Source organism: Stegostoma tigrinum, chromosome 9 (genome assembly GCF_030684315.1).
Source record: "Stegostoma tigrinum isolate sSteTig4 chromosome 9, sSteTig4.hap1, whole genome shotgun sequence".
NCBI classification, from domain to species: domain Eukaryota; kingdom Metazoa; phylum Chordata; class Chondrichthyes; order Orectolobiformes; family Stegostomatidae; genus Stegostoma; species Stegostoma tigrinum.
The window spans coordinates 47,389,401-47,409,792 of NC_081362.1; the positions used below are offsets into that span (position 1 = coordinate 47,389,401).

The 20,392-nt window shown below is 39.6% G+C and overlaps 1 protein-coding gene and 1 non-coding gene across 2 annotated transcripts in view; one reads left to right on the top strand and one right to left on the bottom strand.

Annotated features, from left to right (window-relative positions):
* Nucleotides 1-20,392, bottom strand: part of LOC125455104 (echinoderm microtubule-associated protein-like 6) — a 428,800-nt gene that overhangs the window by 124,879 nt on the left and 283,529 nt on the right. The window contains exons 27-28 of the mRNA XM_048536679.2: nucleotides 18,485-18,611; nucleotides 3,708-3,786 (exon numbers count right to left, since the gene is read on the bottom strand). Coding sequence (XP_048392636.1) covers nucleotides 3,708-3,786; nucleotides 18,485-18,611 — 206 coding nt within the window. The remainder of the gene's footprint in view (nucleotides 1-3,707; nucleotides 3,787-18,484; nucleotides 18,612-20,392) is intronic.
* trnaf-gaa (transfer RNA phenylalanine (anticodon GAA)) lies at nucleotides 17,811-17,883 on the top strand. The gene has a single exon. It is a non-coding gene; the product is annotated as a tRNA-Phe (tRNA).

Sequence of the window (20,392 nt, forward strand, 5' to 3'; positions counted from 1 at the left end):
TGCCTTTTAAAGCCTAATGCACCTTGTATTCCCAGGCAGTCCCCCATCCAAGTACTAACCAGGCCTGAGTTTATTTAGCTTCCGACATCAGTCAAGATTGGGCATTTTCAGATTAGTATGACCAGAGGCTCCGAAGGCTATGGATCCTGAAAAATTCCGGCAATAGTACTGCAAGCGTGTGCTTCAGAATTTCTGCTCCCCTAGCCAAGCTGTTCCAGTACAGTTACAATACTGGCATCTATCCAGCAATGTGAAAATGTATGTCTTGCACGAAAAGCAAGACAAATCCAACCCAGACAAATACTGCCCCATCAGTCTACTCTCAATCATCAGCAAAGCGAAGGAAGGTGTCATTAAGAGTGCTATCGAGCAGCACCTATCAACAATAACCTACTCAGTAATGCAAGTTTGGGGTTCTGTCAGCACCACTCAGTTTCTGACCTCATTACAGCCTTGGTTTGAACACAGATAAAGGGGCTGAATTCCAGAGGTGAGGTGAGAGTGACAGCCCTAGACATCAAGGACGCATTTGACCATGTGTGACATCAAAGAGCCCTAGTAAAACTGGAATCAATGAGCATCAGGGGCAAACTCTCTGTTCATTGGAGTCATACCTAGGACATAGGAAGATGGCTCTCGTTGCAGGAAATGAATCATTTCATGGATGTAACTCAGGAGGTTGCATCTAACACCTCAGATATTGAAGCAGTCCATGTTCAAATGTAACAAGATCTGGACAATATCCAGGCTTGGGCTGACAAATGACAAGCAACATACATGCCATGCAAATGCCAGCCAACGACATTCAATGGCATTACCATTACTGAATCCTCCACTATTAACATTGTGGGGGCTACAATTTATTAGAAACTCAATGAGCTCACCACATAAACACAGTGGCTACAACAGCAGGTCAGAGCTGTGAATACTGTACCTGGTAACTCACCTCCTGTCTCCCCCAAATCCTGTCCACCAGCTACAAGGTACAAGTCAGGAATGTGATGAAATACAACAAACTTACCTGGATGGGTTCAGCTCAAACAACACTCAAGAAACTTGACATCAACCAGGACAAAGCAACCTGCTTGACTGGCATCCCATTCAGAAGCATCCACTTCCTCCATCATCAACACTCAGTAACAGCACTGTGCACCAACTACAAGATGCATGCAGAAATTCATCAAAGATCCTTGGACAGCTTCTTCCAAACCAATGACCATTTTCATCTCAGACAAGGACAGCAAATACAACGGAACACTACCACCTGTAAGTTCTCCTCCAAACCACTTAGGAAATATATTATCTTTCCTTCATTGCTGCTGGGTCAATCCTCTACAACTCCCCTACATTGTGGATCAACCTACAGAATGTGGACTGCAGAGGTTCAAGAAGGCAGCTCACCACCACGTTCTAAAGGGCAACCAAGAGTAGGCAATAAATGCTGGCTAGCCAGCAATGCTTATGTCCCATGAGTGAACAAATAAAAAAAACCTACTGAAACTGCCAACTGTTTCAAAGATCTTCCTAAAAAATGTGGAGTTAAAAAAATCTATTAGTAATTTGAAGGTAACTGTTCACATAAAATTGTTACAGAATTTATACTCTATGACTAATTTCTCAAACTATGAGTTTTCTTTTTCAACAGTGACATCATCAACAGATTTATAACATTATTTTCTGTCAGGATACCTCTTGAGTTACATCTATGCTGCATAATAGGTGAGTTGGCATGGTGAAGGAAGGCAAAAATGTGGGAAGTATGAGTTTGCGTTGAGTTGGCATAAGGGTTAGAAATATCATGGGGATGATTGGAGTATGTGAGCTACGGCAGGATCATAGGGATTTGGCACAGCTTATATGTTGGCATGGGTTATGGTGGCAAGTACAGGGCACTGATAGGCATGGGGTTATGAAGGACTATATAGGTTGATATGGGTTGGCATGAATGCAGCATGGGGAGTGACTGGTGAGAGCAAGAAGGATAGAATCACAGGATCATAAGCACAGAAGAGGCTCTTCAGCCCATTAAGTTTGCACTGACCTATTTACACTAATTCCACTCTCCAGCACTTGTCCCATAGCCTTGAACGTAATGACACTTTAAAGGTTGTGAGGTTTCCTATCACTACTGTTCTCCTAGGCAGTACATTCCAGATCTTTTTCCTATCTACCCCATCCACACCAGTCATAATCTTGTACACCTCAATCAGGCCCTCTTTTGGCCAGATGATTTTTGCATCTTTATTCTTAAACTTTCAATACATTGCCAGAGACCCCAGGCTAGCTTTCCACTCAGTCTGCCTTGGGAGCTGACAGTCTCCACTGCTCCTCTTGAGTCAAGTGACCTGACTCCCAATCCAAACTGCTTGGCCCAGCTAAAAATGGGAAATGCAAGTGGCCATTTTTACCGTTTACATTTGCTAAATCATAATTCCTCCTGATTCTGTGCACCCAATCTAGGAACAAAAAGTGGGACCTAAAGGAAACAGTTGAGAAATGGCAGGAAAATTCTGCAAACAATTTTCTTAGAGCAATTATCTTCCAAGTGCAACTCCACCGTATAAATCCTGGGTGCCCATTTTATAAAGGTGGACAAATGACACTATGTTATCTATCTGAGAAGACAGAGAAACTACAAGGATGACGGGCTTAAAATAGTTTGGTGTTTGCTTTTGACTATGCAGACTGAAGGGCCTTTACCTGTGCTGCAGATCTTTATAATTCTGACTAATTGATGTGTTAGAAATTTACTGAGACATTTAAGTTAAACTTCCATCTAAATAAGGAAGATAAAGTCACTAAAGTCCTCCTGGGCCACAGGGCTGCTCTCTCATTAGAGACAGAGAGAGAGAGAGAGAGATGACTGCTGGTGGTTTAACTTGCGGATCACCATGCCTCAGGCAAGGGGAGAGGTTGAGAAGGAGAGTCCTTCATAGTGAACTCAGCCAGTTTGAGAACTGAACCCATGCTACTGGTGTTACTTTATGTTACAAACCAGCCATTCATCCAAGTGAGCTACTGAAACAGAATTCCACGCTATATTTATCAATTCTGAGGAACATTTTTAGAAGAGTTCTGAGGAAGTATTACTGTACCCAAAACATTAACTATGATTCCTCTCCACAGATGCCACCAGACCTGCTGAGGCTTTTCAGTAATTTCTGTTTTTGTTTCTGATTTCCAGTATCTGCAGTTCTTTCGGTTTTTAAATTTCTAAAGGTGCCTATCTCCCAGCTTACTTTCCAGTTTGCACACCATTTGCATCAGATCAAGTAATGTAAAATCAACTTTTCTAAATTAGGAAGAAATTTCCTTTCAGTCAGTTTCCCCACCAAAATGTGCAAACTGTGGAAAGATCTCATGCAATTGGGCTCTTCAATTCTGAAGCCAGTAGCTTTCCCTTGTACTTGAAATTCAGTTGTGATCAATTTTAAAATGTAGTGCTGAAAATGAATATTTGAATGAGTAACCCATAACTTGAGCCTTCAAGAGGGAGTAGTTTCAAAGTTGGTTAAAATCCATTTAAATATTTTCTAGAATTTTGGATGATAAGGTTCATGTATACTTCTCGATCATTAAATGACTCCACTACATGTGAATTTCAAGTCTCCAAAACTAATGCAGTGATGTTTGATGTCTGATCAGCAGTTGATAAAAGGTAATCAACATCATTGAAAATGTGAAAAGGGAGCTAGGAATTCTGTTACCTCCACTAGTTTCTTCTTCTTATTAAGATTGTTCTTTTGCAGTTTCTCTGGTTGAGGAGCAGCTCTACTGACTGGTGGTCTGCAAATAAATTGACAGAAAATGTTAACTGTGCAACTGCCTGATAAATACATATTGTGGTTTAATACTAAATAAAGATCAAGATATGGAAAAACTCTAGCTAAAAGATGACAATGTTCTAACCATGCAGTAATAAAATCCACTGAACGCAAGTATGCAAGACAAATTAGCCACTTAACACAATGATACTTGCTTTTTATAGGAAAACAGGCACAAAAATTCAAATAAAATCCAAATAATTGGCTCTCTTTCTTGTTAACTTGGTGCTGTCATGTGAAGGCCAGAATTTAATCTAGGACAGCCCCATCAACCAACATTAGCAAAGACTTGATTCAAGGGCAAAAATTATAGCTCCCAGGGACATAGACAGGAGCCTAAGGATGAAAAAAGAGTAACTCCACAGCACTGATGAGGTCCCATTCCTTGACTTGAGCAGCTGCCATCTCAGGAACAGGTTCAGTTCTGATGAAAAGTCACTGGGCTCAAAACTTTAAATCTGTTTTCTCCCCAAAGATGCTGCCAGATCTGCTGGGATACTCCAGCAATTTCTGTTTTTGTTTCAAATTTCCAGCATCCACAGTTCTTTGTTTCATTATACTCTGCATACCTTAGATGCTAATATAGACTTGACATCAACACGTGGTGACTCAACAGGCAAGATTGGCTGCAACCACATTGGGGTAAAGGATGGTTAGTTTGTTATCTCACCAGAGAATAAGATTGTGGATATGTTTTGCTACAAATGATTCACACACAGTGCTTGATAGAGGGGCGTATAAAAGAAGCAAGATGCTCAGATCATTGGCTAGCATGTCTGACAGCTTGTCACAGTCACGGAGTACACAGTGATTGGACTCTAACTTGGAAGAGGGCAACTTGCACAGCTTATCCACTCTTTGTTCCATCTCTGCGTTGTGCAGCCTTTGTTCCATCTCCCCATTGTGCTGCAGACGCAGAGGCACTGTAACTGGACTGAAATTGCTTTTTGGGGTGATCATTGGCCTCACACAAGTACTAGGCAATGTTACTTGCTACCTATTAGCTCAGGCTTGAATGCTATCTAAGGATAGACAAATATTTCTTCAGTATCTGATGAATTGCAAATGGTGCTGAGCTTTGTGCAATCAGCAGCAAATATCCCAACTTCTCACTTTATGAAGGTGGAAGGATCATTGCTGAAACAGCTGAAGATGATAAGACTTAGAAGCCTAGCTCAGGGAACTCCTTCATTAGTATCCTGGGGCTGAAATGGCTTTTTAAATTCTCTTGTGAGATGCAAATATCACTGACAATATTTGTTGATAATCACTTACTGTTCCTGATAAGGTGGGAATGGTGCCTTCATGAACCATTGCTGTCTATCTGACATTGAAGCATCAACAGTGCTTTTAGGAAGAATGTTCCCATTTGTAATCAACAAGAGTGAATGAATAATGGTATAGTTTGGAATTCATAACCACAAGTCGTGGCTTCAAACAGTGCTAGCTTTCACTCCAAGCAATGGAGAGCTTTTTCAGATATCCGTTGACTAATTTTTCCAATTTTCCTTGATATCACTCTAAGTCAAATTCTTTGATGTCAAGGGCAATTGCTTTCACCTTACCAATACAGTTCAGTTCTTTTGTCCATGTTTTGACCAAGCCTGCAATGAAGTAAGTAGCTGAGTGGCTTTGGCAACACCCTAAGTGGGCATCAATGAAGTGGTTGTTGCTCTGTAAGAGCTGTTTGATAACAGTGTAGATCATACCTTTTATCACTTCATTAATGATCAAGAGTACATGATGGAATAGCCATTAGCCAAACTGGATTAATCCTGTTTTTTACTGTCCCTAGCTAGATGATGTGTTGCACGCTAGTCATCAACACAGATGTGACAAACAAGCACTGGCAAAAATGAAGAGATGAGTTTGATCCATTATATGCGAGATCTTTCTTGCAAGAAAAACTGGAAAATCATTATTATAAAAAGGCAGTGACTCAGAGATCCTATGGCTGAGTTTGGATCCCACTATATCGCTAGTCTACACTCCAGAATTTAATCACAGGATGGTCTCATCTTGTCAGTCATACTGCAACCAGCTACTCAATCTCTTCTCCCAAAAATACATCCTATGGGAATTCACACACTGCACTGCAGCACTTTTAGTTCCTGGCATCATTTCTACTCTTTGAAGTAATTCACTTGGTGTTTCTCTGAACTCCAGTCTCAGAACTGCACTGATCAATGAATACTATTTACTGGCTTATTGAGTCCAAACCCATAGCTGCATAAAATAAACCTCCTCAAGCTTAACTGAGCTTGCAGCTCCACAGAGCTCACTGCAGCAATTTAGCAGCCTGTAGCTACCTTCTCTGACCAACCCCATTGATTATGGTCTCAAGTTGTCCTCTATTGCTCCACACAGTTCTGATATCACCTTCTGACAGATAGTCTACATTGACACTAGCACACTGATATCCACACAAAGCAAGCTTAGACCCAAACGTCTTCAGCTACTTCAACAGTGACCTTCCATCCAAGATAAGGTCAGAAGTGGGGATGTTTGTTGATGATTGCACGACATTTAACATCATTCACAACTTCTTACATATCAAAGCAGTCATATCCTGCAGCAAGTTCTGAACAATATCCATGTTTGGGCTGACAAGTTTGAGGTGGCATGGTGGTTCAGTGGTTAGCATTGCTGCCTCACAGTACCTGGGACTTGGGTTCGATTCCAGCTTTGGACAACTGTGTGAAGTTTGGACATTCTCCCCGTGTCTGCGTGGGTTTCCTTCGGGTGCTCCGGTTTCCTCCCACAATCCAAAGATGTGCAGGGTAAGTGGATTAGCAATGCTATAGCGCCTAGGGATGTTTAGGTTAGGTGGGTTAGACAATAGAAATGTAGGGGTAGGGGAATGGGTCTGGGTGGGATGCTCTTCAAAGGGGCGGTGTGGACTTGTTGGGCCAAATGGCCTGTTTCCACACTGTAGGGATTCTACGATAAGTGCAAAGTGATGTTTGCACCACACAGTGCCAGGAAATAAACGCCTTCAATAAGGAAGAATTCAACTAACACCCCTTGACATTCAATACAAATATTGTGGCTACAAGAGCAGGTCAGAGGCTGGCAACCAATGTGAGCAACTCATTGCCTGGCTCTCCAAAGTCTGTTCACAAAGAACGAGGCACAAGTCAGGAATGTGATTGAATACTCTCCACTAGTCTGGATGAGTACAGCTCATGAACAATGAAAAAGCTTGAAACTATCCAGGACAAAACCATCCACTTGGCACCCCATCCACAAATATTCAGTCCCTCCACCATGAACGAACAGTAAGAGCAATGTGCACCATCTACAATATGTACTGCAGAAATTCATGAAGATTCCTTAGATGGCATCTTCCAAATCCATGACCACTACTATTTAGAAGCATAAGGGCGACAGATACACAGGAACACCACCAACTGCGAGTTCCCTTCCAGGCCTCTCACCGTCCTGACTTGGAAACCTATTCATATTTCTTCAATGTTGCTGGGTTGAAATCCTGGAGCTTCCTCCCTAATGGCAATGTGGGTGTACCCACATCAAATGGACGGCAACTTTTAAAGGCAGTAGCTCAACATCACATTCTCAAGGGCAACAAGGATGGGTAATATATGTTGGCCCAGCCACACCTGATGAATGATCAAAAAAAACAATTGTTTTCCAATAATTTGAAGTGCAATGTTTCACAATATGCGAATGTAGTACATTTTCATGTTGTGTGCTCTTTGTAACCTATGGAGATACAGCTCTATATCTATATCTATAATTGTAAAGTTGAAAAGCATGTGGTACAGGTGAGCAATGAATGTGGCACAGGTGAACAAACAACACTAGTTTCTAAAGAAGGCTTACTGCACTTGAAGCGCAAACTATGCTTTCTCTTCACTGATGTTATATGAAAGATATTATTGCTATAGAAAGGATATTATTAGATTGGAGAGGGTTCAGAAAAGATTTACCAGGATGTTGCTGGGAATGGAATGTTTCAGTTTTAAAAATAGGCTGGGAATTTTTTCACTGGAGTGTAGGAGGTTGAGGGGTGACCTTATTGAGGTTTATACAGTCATGAGGGGCATAGATAAAGGTGGATGACAAGGGTCTTTTGCCTAGGTGGGGAATGCAAAATTAGGGGGTATATTTTATGGTGAGAAGTGAAAGTTTTAAAAAGGACTTGGGGGCCAATCTTTTCACACAGAGAGTAGTTAGTGAGCAGAATAAATTGCCAGGTGAATACAGGTACACAGACAACATTTAAAAGATATTTGGATAAATACACGAATAGGAAAGGTTTGTAATGATATGGGCCAAATGCAGGCAAGTGGGACATGATTGGCATGGATTGGGTGTTTTTTTTAAGGTAATACAAAAGAATCATGAGTGAGTGGGGCAGGCTCAGACAGACGCCAAGTATGCTGGTTTTGCCTTCAGTTAGTTGATAGATTTTGCTGGCTCATGAGCCAAAAGTTGTAGTCCCTGCTGATAGAGTGAAGTTTTAGGCAGAGACGCTTCCTCTTAAAATTAAAAAAGGACAGACTGTTTCTTTCAGTGTTTCTTTCTACTGGACTGGAGAGAGACAGGTCTGAGAATAATAACTGTGCTGCTGAACTGCCTTTGCCCAAGGGTGTGTTTATGGGATGCTACCCAGAGAGGAACATTTGATGATTAGTGGTTAAATGATACATTATCTTGTTAAGTATGTTAATAGAGCAAAATTATGCCAATACTTCTTTGTGTTGCAACAGTAAAGTGTGTTTTTATTAAAGATTGGTGGTGGACCAATTGATCATATCTGGAACAGAACATCTTGTACTTGTCTTTTTTAAAAAATATAAACATTAGGGTCTAGGCTGTCTCCATAATATACTTTGGAGGGGTGGAATCTGGTCTGGCCCATAACAACTGCAGCATTGGGCTCTTTCCCTTGGTACATTCCTTTAAACCATCATGCATCTCTTTGCAGGACCTGTAGACTGTACATAACCTACACCAAATCTAGTCACCACTTTGGTAAATGTGGCTTCAAGTGTCATTTGGGCACCCTACTTCCAATACCCTCACTTATTAGCAAGTTCACCTGACCACTCCACCAGAGGGTCAGGTATTTACAACTTCATCATTTAGTTTCAGAATCTGATTTGCGTTTCCACTTTCTTTCAAAACACTCCAAACTCAGTCTCTGCAAAGCTACAAACATGCAAAATTCATTTAAATGTTTGAAGATGGAACCAATACTACCCCAATAAGAAGACACAACGCACATCCTTTTATTGCAGATCTGCTGCTCAATTATGTATGTTTCCTATAAAACTAATGTCATGCAAGCAACCACAACAATCATTCAAACAAGAAGTCAAATCAAAATGAACCACAGCTACAAGGTTTTTTGACAGTAGATGCCAAGTGGTTCTGCTGTTGTAATTTACACTTCCTCAAGATCCAATTTTGTTCTTTACTTGTACCATGACTACCTTCTTTTATCTTACACTGTCTTTTTTGTCATTTTACAATTCCTGGTTTCCATCTTATGTCAGACTTTTCCTTTTGTTCCTTTCCGGCCTTTGCACTCACTTAAAACTAGCTTTTCTCATTAAAATGTGGGGAGGAATCTTAACAGTGGGCAGCAGGTGACATTAAGTTCAGATGGTGATGAAAAGGGTAAACAACTGAGTACTTAAAAAAGCTGCATCAAACCTGTCAACTTCTGGGGTTTGCCCAGTCCAAGAACAGGCAGCCAAACTATTCCGCAGAGGTTCAACATGACAGATGAGTTAATGAGACTGTACATTCCAGATTTAACCTACTTTCATGCTATAACATTGGTATGCAGGCTTCCTGAGCCTCAGGAAACCTGGTGGAATTCAGTATTTGTGGTCAGGTCAGCCGTGAAGAGAAGGCTAGTCCCCTCCTGGCATGTAAGTGCATAAGGAGGAGCAGAAGTGCTTGTCTGTACCTACAAAATGTGCGGCGAGGGATCAGTCCAATCAGCCTGATTGGAAACCATATTGGTCAGTTAGGTTGACTTCTAGGCAGCGATCTATCCCAACTAAAGACCATATATGGGGACATTCAGACTTCCAAGTGTTCTGCTTGCTACTGGCCCGTCATATTCCCTCAAGTTTATTAGAAAGTAACTAATATCCCTGTTTCTTGTTTCACAGATGCTATTTGAACTGAGTAGTTCCAGATTAAATTAAATTACATTTAATTTCAGATTTAGAGCATTCACAGTTTTTGCTTTTGTAAAAATTAACAGTAGTAAGTTTACTATGTTGCCACATAGCTATGCTCCATTACTGAAGCCCGAGAAAGAAAATATGGGTCATCACTGCTATTGATTCTAATCCCAATCACCCCGCTCCACATGTTTCCCAATACTGAACTCCCTGCATGAACTCAGGGTGTCAATTCAGGCTGCCGAGCTTTGTTGCTCCAAAGCCAGTAAACTACCCCGAACACCTTTTTTTAATGTCTAGCTAGCCATGGAACATTGATCAGCTTTTTAGCGCAGCTCCTGTACTTAGGCGTTCTGTTGGCTTCCTAGTCGGGTTATTAAATTTCTTTCTTAGATCTTGGGTCACTCTTCCTGCACATATGGTATCAAAATTGAACTTACATCTAGTTATTACCAAGTCAACGATCAGTGAAAATAATCTTATCTGTTACCCCTATAAAATTTTGAGCACCTCTTAGTTCCTTGCTTAACATTGTCTGCTCCAGTGAATACAGGTTATTTTAAGGTTTCTTGTAATCATAAACAAACAATGGCCTATAAATGAGACAGTGGCCAATCATTCTGTTTTTGTACAGTCCAAATTTTCATATTTACTCATGCAGTAATGCGAGCAATGAAAGATCCAGACCCAAAATGTCAGCTTTCCTGCTCCTCTGATGCTGCTTGGCCTGCTGTGTTCATCCAGCTCTACATCTTGTTATCTCTTTTATCAAAAAATGTTGAGTTGTTTTTACATGAATATTCATTCTAGCATACTAAATCAGTATTATAAAACATATCTAAAATACAAAGTATTGAAAATTTATAGAATAAGTCTAGTGAAGTACCTGGATCCCCTTGACAGCAGCAAATAAAATTAAGTGAAAAGAATTAGTATAATTAGGAAAATTACGTAAAGTAATTTAACACATGCACAAGCAATTTCATCAGTTTCAACCAACATTCCTGTATGGCACAAACCATGCTTCTCAATCATGCCAGCAAATAAAACCAAAAATCAGAGTGTATCAGTCCACAAATTCAGAAAACCCCATACCCTGGTATCACTGGGAAAATTCTGCACTAAGCTCCTCTAGAATAAGGAGGGAAAAAAGAGGAAGCTATGTCAATGCTTCCGAGGAATTCTGGGTTAATTTTGCCCTCTGTAATTGGTACTCAATTATACTTACAGCATTTGCAATTTCTGAAATGAAAGAGGTAAATAATACTAAATTATTAAAAAATACGCCATTTAAAAGCATTCAAGAAAATAATAACTGGCGGTTTCTGCTGTCATGAGCAATTTTAATCAAAGTAACTATTCCTTAGATGTACATTACTTACTGTAGGTAATCTATCCAAAATAATCCGATATGAAAATTCTTGTTAAGATATCCAAACATTCCTTCATACGTTGAAAAATGAAAAGCTAAAGTATTCCTCAATTTAATTTTACCTTACGTTACTTTATGTAGGTAAGGTAAAATTAGATTGAGGGATACATTTCAGTTTTAGAGATAGTAGGAACTGCAGATGTTGGAGAATCTGAGATAACAAGGTGTAGAACTGGATGAACACAGCAGGCCAAGCAGCATCAGAGGAGCAGGAAGGCTGACGCTTCGGGCCTAGACCCTTCTTCAGAAATGATCTAGGCTCGAAACGTCAGATTTCCTGCTCCTCTAATTCTGCTTGGCTTGCTGTGTTCATCCAGCTCCACACTTCGTTAGAGATAATGGGAACTGCAGATGCTGGAGAATTCCAAGATAATAAAATGTGAGGCTGGATGAACACAGCAGGCCAAGCAGCATCTCAGGAGCACAAAAGCTGACGTTTCGGGCCTAGACCCTTCATCAGAGAGGGGGATGGGGAGAGGGAACTGGAATAAATAGGGAGAGAGGGGGAGGCGGACCGAAGATGGAGAGAAAAGAAGATAGGTGGAAAGAGTTGGTTGCAGGAAGGTTGCAGGAACAGCAACTCATATTCCGCCTGGGAACCCTGCAGCCTAATGGTATCAATGTGGACTTCACCAGTTTCAAAATCTCCCCTTCCCCTATTGCATCCCTAAACCAGCCCAATTTGTCCCCTCCCCCCACTGCACCACATAACCAGCCCAGCTCTTCCCCCCACCCACTGCATCCCAAAACCAGTCCAACCTGTCTCTGCCTCCCTAACCGGTTCTTCCTCTCACCCATCCCTTCCTCCCACCCCAAGCCGCACCCCCATCTACCTACTAACCTCATCCCACCTCCTTGACCTGTCCGTCTTCCCTGGACTGACCTATCCTCTCCCTACCTCCCCACCTATACTCTCTCCACCTATCTTCTTTTCTCTCCATCTTCGGTCTGCCTCCCACACTTTGTTATCTCACTTTTCAGTTTTTCATCTTTCAAACTATGAAAGAATGTTTGGAAATCTTATGAGAGTTTTCACACAGGATTTCTTTGGATAGATTACCAAATATATATATTTATAGATTAATCTCTAAATATTGATAACTTAGAAATTTATAGGAAGTTACTAGGGCTGCAGACAACTGGTTGAAGACTTGATGAATTATAGGGAAGTATTAATCTGGAGAAATTTTTCAAGGTAATGTATCCAACTCCAAATAATTACATTATAGCTCACAAAAGATTATACAGCCATTTCTCTATCACAGAGAGACAATTGGTAATGCTTAACTTGAGGGAACACAAATAGGACAAGGCAAGAAGGCAGGCCTCCATGAACTATCATAGCTGATGCAGTCAGCACTAATACACTGTCGGCATCATTTCGTACCTCACTTTTATTTTCTCTCAGCATTTGGAAAACAGTGACAAGATTGGCCAGACTCAGCATGGATTTACAAAAGGGAAATCATGTTTCGTTAATCTACTGGAATCTTGAGGATATAGCTAGTTGAGCAGATAAAGGGGAACCAGTAGATGTGATTCATTGGACTTTCAGAAGGCTTTCACAAAGGTCCCAATTAGACATTAACATGTAAAATTAAAGTGCATGGGGTTGGGTGTAATGGATAGAGAACTGGCTGGAGCAAGAAAACAAAGGATAGGAATAAATGGGTCATTTTCCAAGTGATACCGAGTGGGGTACCACATGGATCAGTAGTTGGACCTATGTTATCCACAACGTATATTAATGGTTTAGATGAAGGAACTAAGTGTAATACCTCAGCAACCTCGGAGTTCACAATGGGTAGGTTGATTGTCTCCTAATTTTCCATTTTTGTAAACTGTCTATTTATTTTTAAGATGGAAGACAGTTAGGGTCAAAATAGCCAACCCAACAGCAATTTCTCTCCCTGGATGGATGGCTAATTTGTTTCATGTTGCGAAGAGGAAGACAGCAGAGGAACCTATTTTTGAAATCAGGTTACAGACTTGCCTACAAATCAATAAATGTCTCAGATGGAAAGTAGAAGATTGATCAGAGGGAAAAGGCTATTTGTCTTTTCGAGATACCGTAGCTTGATGTGGGAGACAGATGGTCCGTGATTGACCAGACGCATTCTGCAGCCATCCTAGGATTCGGGAGATTTTTCCTGGCATAAACTGGGGAAGCAGAATGAGTTGAATGGGCTTTACCTCTTCTTCCCTTTCATTTTCAGGATGTGGTCATCACCAGCTAAGCTAACTTTTCCTGCCCATTCCAAATTTCCCTTGAGAAGATACATGTTATACTGCTTTCTTGAATGTTGGCAATTTATGTGGTTTATATGCATCCATAGTGCTCTTAGTAAGGGTGGTGGTACTGGCTAAAGGGCTTTAGGAACACCTCAGAATCTGTGGAAAGCACTTGGAGACAGTCATTCTATGTTCCTGCTTGACAAAATGGGGAAACAGAAATCCTTTGGAACAAGTTTGCTATGAGAACTGTAATTCCATGGCGCAATATGTGGGAAATACAGAAGAACATTATTTTCTGTAGTTTAAAATAAAAGTTGTCTACACAAAAGAAAATAGTATGCAGTCAATAACACTTTGTCAAATGTTTGATGAATTTTCAGAGTGTGTCATTTTTTTCAGATATCAATGGAGATTCAAATATCTTTTTAAATATTTTTAAATTCTAGAATGATAATAACACTATACACCAATTTTGAGAAGTATTTGAAAGTTCAAAGATGTTTTATTGTATCAAATAATCAAAACCAATACATATTACACAGTGACAGTCTTTTTATATCAATATTTCATTCAATAAATGTACACATAATACTTACTTGACAATTCCCTGCCTCCAAAGGAAAGCAAGTTAAAATATAATACAATGTTAAGGGTTTCTTAGCAGCTGTTCAAAATTTTAAAGTAACTGCACAGTGACTGAGTCTACCAAAGGACCTACTTTCAGGTTTTCACGTAGAAAGTCTGCATTGTGATCATATTACTAAACAGGTGAGAAAGACATTTGCGTCATTTTATTCACTTTATTTGTTCTTATATAATCTTATTCAGTAGTCAAGATAGTGTACGTCTACTGCTAGTGCTGGTAATCATCAAATCTATAGGAGTGATTAACCAACATTTTAATCAGTGTGCTTTGCCGTGTTACAAGACAGTATCAATGCTATCAGACTATCTTGAGTATGTTAATATGGACTAAAATTTTGCACTGTCATAGCTTAACACTTGAAACTGTTGATTTGTGTGAAATGAAATGGTGGATTTTTGATACTTGCAATGAAGCATGGTTTAGACTGAGTCAATGAGGAAAAACAAATTCATGTTGATATCTACTTAGATATAAACACATCACTTAATTACTGTGCATGATTTTAATATTACAGATGTCACAGAGTTGTACTCAGGCACTTTACTAGTTGAAATAATATTTATCAAAACATGGTCAGCAGACTTATTTAAATGCTGATTTAAGCACTGTAGAAGTAGCAGCCTAGAGATACTTGAATATAGAAACCTATTAATTTTACTGATACTTAGTATTCATTGAGCAAAGAAGTTAACCATTACAGTGTTTTCACATACTACTAATCATTCAAAACATCAAGCAAAACCTTCAGAGCAACAGAATAGATAGGCTTGATTTTAAGGATGTTGTTTGAATAGAATTCAAATGTTGCAAATGCAATAATGGGAAAATATTCAACTAAGTATATTTTTAATCACAACACAGCAAAAGAGTTGTTCAGTAACTGACCTTAAATTTTGTTCATTAAAAAAACTGTCAATTCATTTAAGCAGCAAAATGAAACAAAGAATTATTACTTTTTAATTACCATCTACAAATTTATTCTCAGGATATTTAAATCTATTTCGTTGGAAAGCATTTAAGGACACTTCAATGTAATATCTGGAAATACTGAAATTAATCGTAATCTTAATTCCACACTAAATATCAAATTATATGATATTTCCATAAGTTCTCTTCACACAGTTAATATGTATTGTTCCATGCTTTCCCTTTGTTCTTGTAACAAGCAAACCAGACAAAGGAGAGCCATTGGAAATGATCTACTTGGGTTTCCAAAAGGCCATCAACCACTTGCTACACAGAAGGCTGATAAATAACATAAGAACATGTTGTTAAGGGCAAGCTCTGGCGTGGTTAGAGGATTGGCTGATTGACAGGAGGCAGAGATAAAGGGGTCCTTTTTAGGATGATAGTATGAAACTAGTGGACTTCTGCAAGGATCTGTTGAATACAATTATTCATGTTGTACGTTGATGACTAGATGAAGGAAATGAGGGAATTGCTGTTAGGTTTGCGGATGACACAGAGACAGGTGGAGAGCAGGATGTGCTGAGGAAGCAGGGATGTTGCAGAGGACTTGCACAGGCTAGGACAGTGGCCAAAGAAGTAGCAGATGGAATACAATGTGCGAAAGTGTGAGTTTAGAAGAACCAGAGGCATAGACTATTTTCTAAATGTGGAAAGGCTTCAGAAACCTGAAGCACAGGATTCTCTTAAGGTTGACATGCAGGATCATAAACAGAAATGTACTGCTGAGGCTAATTAAAGCTCTGGTCAGACCGCATTTGGAATGTTGCAAGCAATTTTGGATCCCATTTTTAAGGAAGGATGTGTTGGCGTTGGAGGGTTTCACATGAGGTTTACAAGAATGATCCTGGGGATGAAAAGCTTGTCATATGAGGAATGATTGGAGATTGTGGTTGTGTTCTTGGAGTTTAGAAGGAAAGGGAGGGATCTGATTGAAAAGTACAGAATATTGAGAGGCCTGGATTGGCCGAACATGGAAAAGATATTTCCACTAGTTGAAGAGAGTAGGACCCAAACACCACCTTAGAGTCAAGGGATAACTGTTTAGAATCGAGATGAGGTAGAATTTCTTAAACCTGAGGCTGGTTAATTTGTGGAACTCATTGCCACTGCAGACTATGGAGGCCAAGTCATGCAGTATATTTGAGACAGAGATAGACATGTTCTTGATTAGTAAAGGGATCAAGGTTTACAGGGAGAAAACAGGAGAATGGTGCTGAGAAACACACCAGCCATGATTGAATGTTGGAGCAGACACGGTAGACTGAATGCCTAATTCTGCTCCTATGTTTTCCGGTTTATGGTCCTCTTGTAAAGTCATGTAAGTATATGGTTTCACATCCACGTTCCAGTACTAGGCCCAAGACTCTAATCATCATGGATAACAGTGTGTAATGATATTAGATTATTCAATTGCGAGGGCATCACAACAGAGTCACCTGATTTTGTTCCTCTGTTCTCTTTTGATGTCTAGTGGTCTACGAGGCAGACAAAGTTTGTGCTTATGCCTATTCCCTTACCTGTTATTTTTTTCCTGAAACAGATTACTAACCTGTTTCTAGGAGCTACAGCTTGAAGATCACCACTCCAAATAGAGCAGGGCTGATCAGGAGATTCTCCTGCTGTTACTGCTGGCCACAAGTATTTTGGAAGGGTTTACACGTTGATCATGAGGTTTTTTGGATATGTTACGACTGCACCTTCCATGACCATTAAGTCCTGGCGTGGACTCAAACTCAGAACTTCTAATTCAGAGGCAAGGAGGCTACACATTGCACCACAAGGCCTCCTATCTGATGTTTACATAAGAACAACTGTCAGCCAAAATAACTGAATAGCAATTACTACTAACAAGAACCCAGCTTAAATATTCCATCCATGACCCGAGAATAATACGAATATTTGCAATTCTATTTCAAAAAATTTTTAAACATGTTACATCTTATGAATATAATTTTAAAACAGGTAAATGTCTGGATGCCATCAAGAAATTTTACAGTTCTTGAATTGGAGATTTACCTTCACAATGTCTTGGTCAACAGAAAGACAGTGGAGAGTTGAGACAACTGATTAAAGAATACTTATAAGGTTCAAGCCGCAGTGGGTTCACACAAGCAAGATTAATCATTGTCAGTCATGATCTAAAACTTTGCTGCACTTCATCATAAGCAAAGTGCAATGTTAACTTCTGGCAAGCATTGGGAATTGGGATAGACAGCCAAATCCTCATAACAGCATTTCATGAAATATCACACTGATGTCAGTGGTCAGACTGGAAATAAAGTAATGTCATTTTTCTGAAATGATAACATCTGCACCAAATACTTCTCTTTCAACTTTTTCCCTTTTCTTTAATCTTAACAAACTTGACAAAGACTGCTATTTTCAAGATTTTGGATTTTTCTGAACCCTGTTGAATTGTTGTCCCCATACTTTGGCTGTTGTCTTTAATAATCTTCTTTAACCATTGCCTTCACCATTATTTTCTCCTATAACTACCATGTTTTTCAGATTCATTAAATGTTGTACTGACTGCTATGTCAGCCAAAGTAGCTCAGTTGGGAGAGCATTAGACTGAAGATTTAAAGGTCCCTGGTTCAATCCTGGGTTTCAGCAGATTTTGAAGACGGGATAGTGTAGGGGGAGGGGCTTAGATTAGTTCACAGGTCGGTGCAACATCGAGGGCCGAAGGGCCTGTGCTGCGTTGTATTGTTCTATGTTCTATGACATGTTAGCATGTTAGTTTCCTGTGGCCAAATGCAATGGCTTATATGTTGAACAAGAATACATGGATTTAAAACAAAAATCCCCTGCAAATCCTAAAATTTGATTGTAAAAGCTGTTGAGGCCACTGTGGATGCAAAATATTAAAGAATAATATTAAGTATGTTCAGTAAGTTTTTAGTTTATGCTTTAAGTCTGTCCTAAAATAAAGAACCTTATTTAAATACCTTGAGTAACACAGAGTGGTTAAGGTTTAAGACAGTTATTTTTATTCCACGCGTTCAAACTATTACAATATCCAATATGTATTATTTGACTTGTGCTGTGAATTTTCTAAGGTAAATATAGATGTATATTTTGATAAAAGTTTCCATTAAAAACAGGCAAAAAAATCAAAATCAAAGTGTAACAAAAACCAATGAGAACGATTATTAACTTTAATAAAATGTAATCAACATTGACCATACAGTGGATTTCCAAAGCAATAATGTACCTTTCTTCTGTTGAGACTTCTTTTGGTTGAAGATGTGGCTTTGTGCCAGACATCTCCCTGATACTAACTGCATAGATCTTGGTTGTGTAATCAATGGACTTCTCTTTTGCAACATCACTGTCATATCCTAGAAAAATGCAGAATCAATTGTTGAAAATAATAATAAAAAGCAATCTTCTTCTGTTTTACATTCAGATACAGAATTGGCCTCATTTTTGCAGTATTATCTTGGTAAAGATCTATGGAGTTGTAAATAAGGAGCAGTGATCTTTTAAAATGATTAAAATGTCAAAGAATGACTCAAGACATAGTAAGGAGTGATGCCACTAAGATGACCATTACTGTTCAACTAATCAGGAACTGATGATACACCATCGAGCCAATCCATGGTTCGCCATGAATGTTTCATGGTTGGAGCTCAAGATTATCCTAATCATGTCTGGGGCATAATGGCTAGTAAGGGTTGATGAGGGTTAGCTCTAAGTGGTACAGTGTACTAAAAGAAAGAAGACAGTAGGATAACTTCAGTCAATGGGAGCACAGCTGGCACCAAAGACAACTGGAAATTGAGAGCTTGTTCTATATTACGTATTAATTGAGTCCACTGCTTTTATTAAGAATCTTCCTGTACTTCTGAAAACTTAGTTTTGTTAAACTTCTTTAGATTGTACTCGAAGTAGTCTTTTAATTTGTCAGACCCAGAGTCACTGTAGATTGATTCTTTCAAAACTGATCTTTAATTGTGATTGACTTAAGTTTTACCATTACAGTAGAGTTCAATTCCAAACTCTTACAATACAGAATCACAACAATTAATAAAACCCTGGATCATGAATGGAGATATTGAACTTTTAATTGTGCATGAGTTTTTTAAAATGAAGAGATGATGGGACGACGTTAGCAGTGAGTGAGAGACATGTTTATCCTTTCATCCCCAAGAAAACACATGAACTGGGGTTAAAACTGGCGTCAAATTCTGGTCTGTGCATGTTAATGAACTGAGGAGCGCACGTATACTAGCCTGGGTTTAAGCGATAATGTGCAATGAAGGCAGTAGTTGAGGAATTATCCTAACTGTTTGACAGGTAAACGGGCCCTGGCACTAATCCCTATGGCCGGCAAATAGTCAGTTTACCACCGTGTATGCCAAAATTGTCCAACCTTTTTGTATGGGCACCACATCTCAAATTTTTTCTTGTGTGGAGGGGCTGGTGAGCAAAGCTCTGTAAGATACAGGGCTGAATATTACATGCCTCTGCTGGGTGTGTTTTTGGTGTGAGGGCATGTAATATAGAACTAATCCATCACCACCAGAGTTTACCCCGTAATTAAGGATAATTTGAGTTTGTTAAAAGCTCAATTGACTCTATTATTACACTGCCCATTTAATAGTATGGTTGGTGTGAAATTCACAGCTTCTTTTGAAGTGCCTAAAAAAGCGTGAGGAGAAAGGATGCTATTATTGGAGGATGTCCCTTGTCCATAAAGTTGGGAGAGGCAGAAGTCCCATGAGGAGTTTATTTAAGCTCTCTGGGAATGTCGGCCTGTTCTTCTTCTTGTAGCTTCTTCTGGGACATTTTCGCACCAGGTCTGGTTCCTCCGACTCTGACTTGGGCATGGGTGGCATGTACGAGATCGTAGTGCGTCTTTTGCGCCCAGATCATTTCAGGGGAAATTACTCTTATTCTTCAGGCAACAATGGTATCTGGGCTATGACACTGGCTGCATCCATCCTGGACGCTAAGGATTCTTTGATGCTAAATGGAGGGGGAGCCTTTGTGGCAGCTCTGAGGTGCTGGATATGTTTTTTCTCTTGTCCCTTTCATAAGGGAGCAACTTCATTGTGATCCACACGTTTATTCAGGACTGCCTCACCTACTTGAACTTTGTATGTCATGGGACCTGACC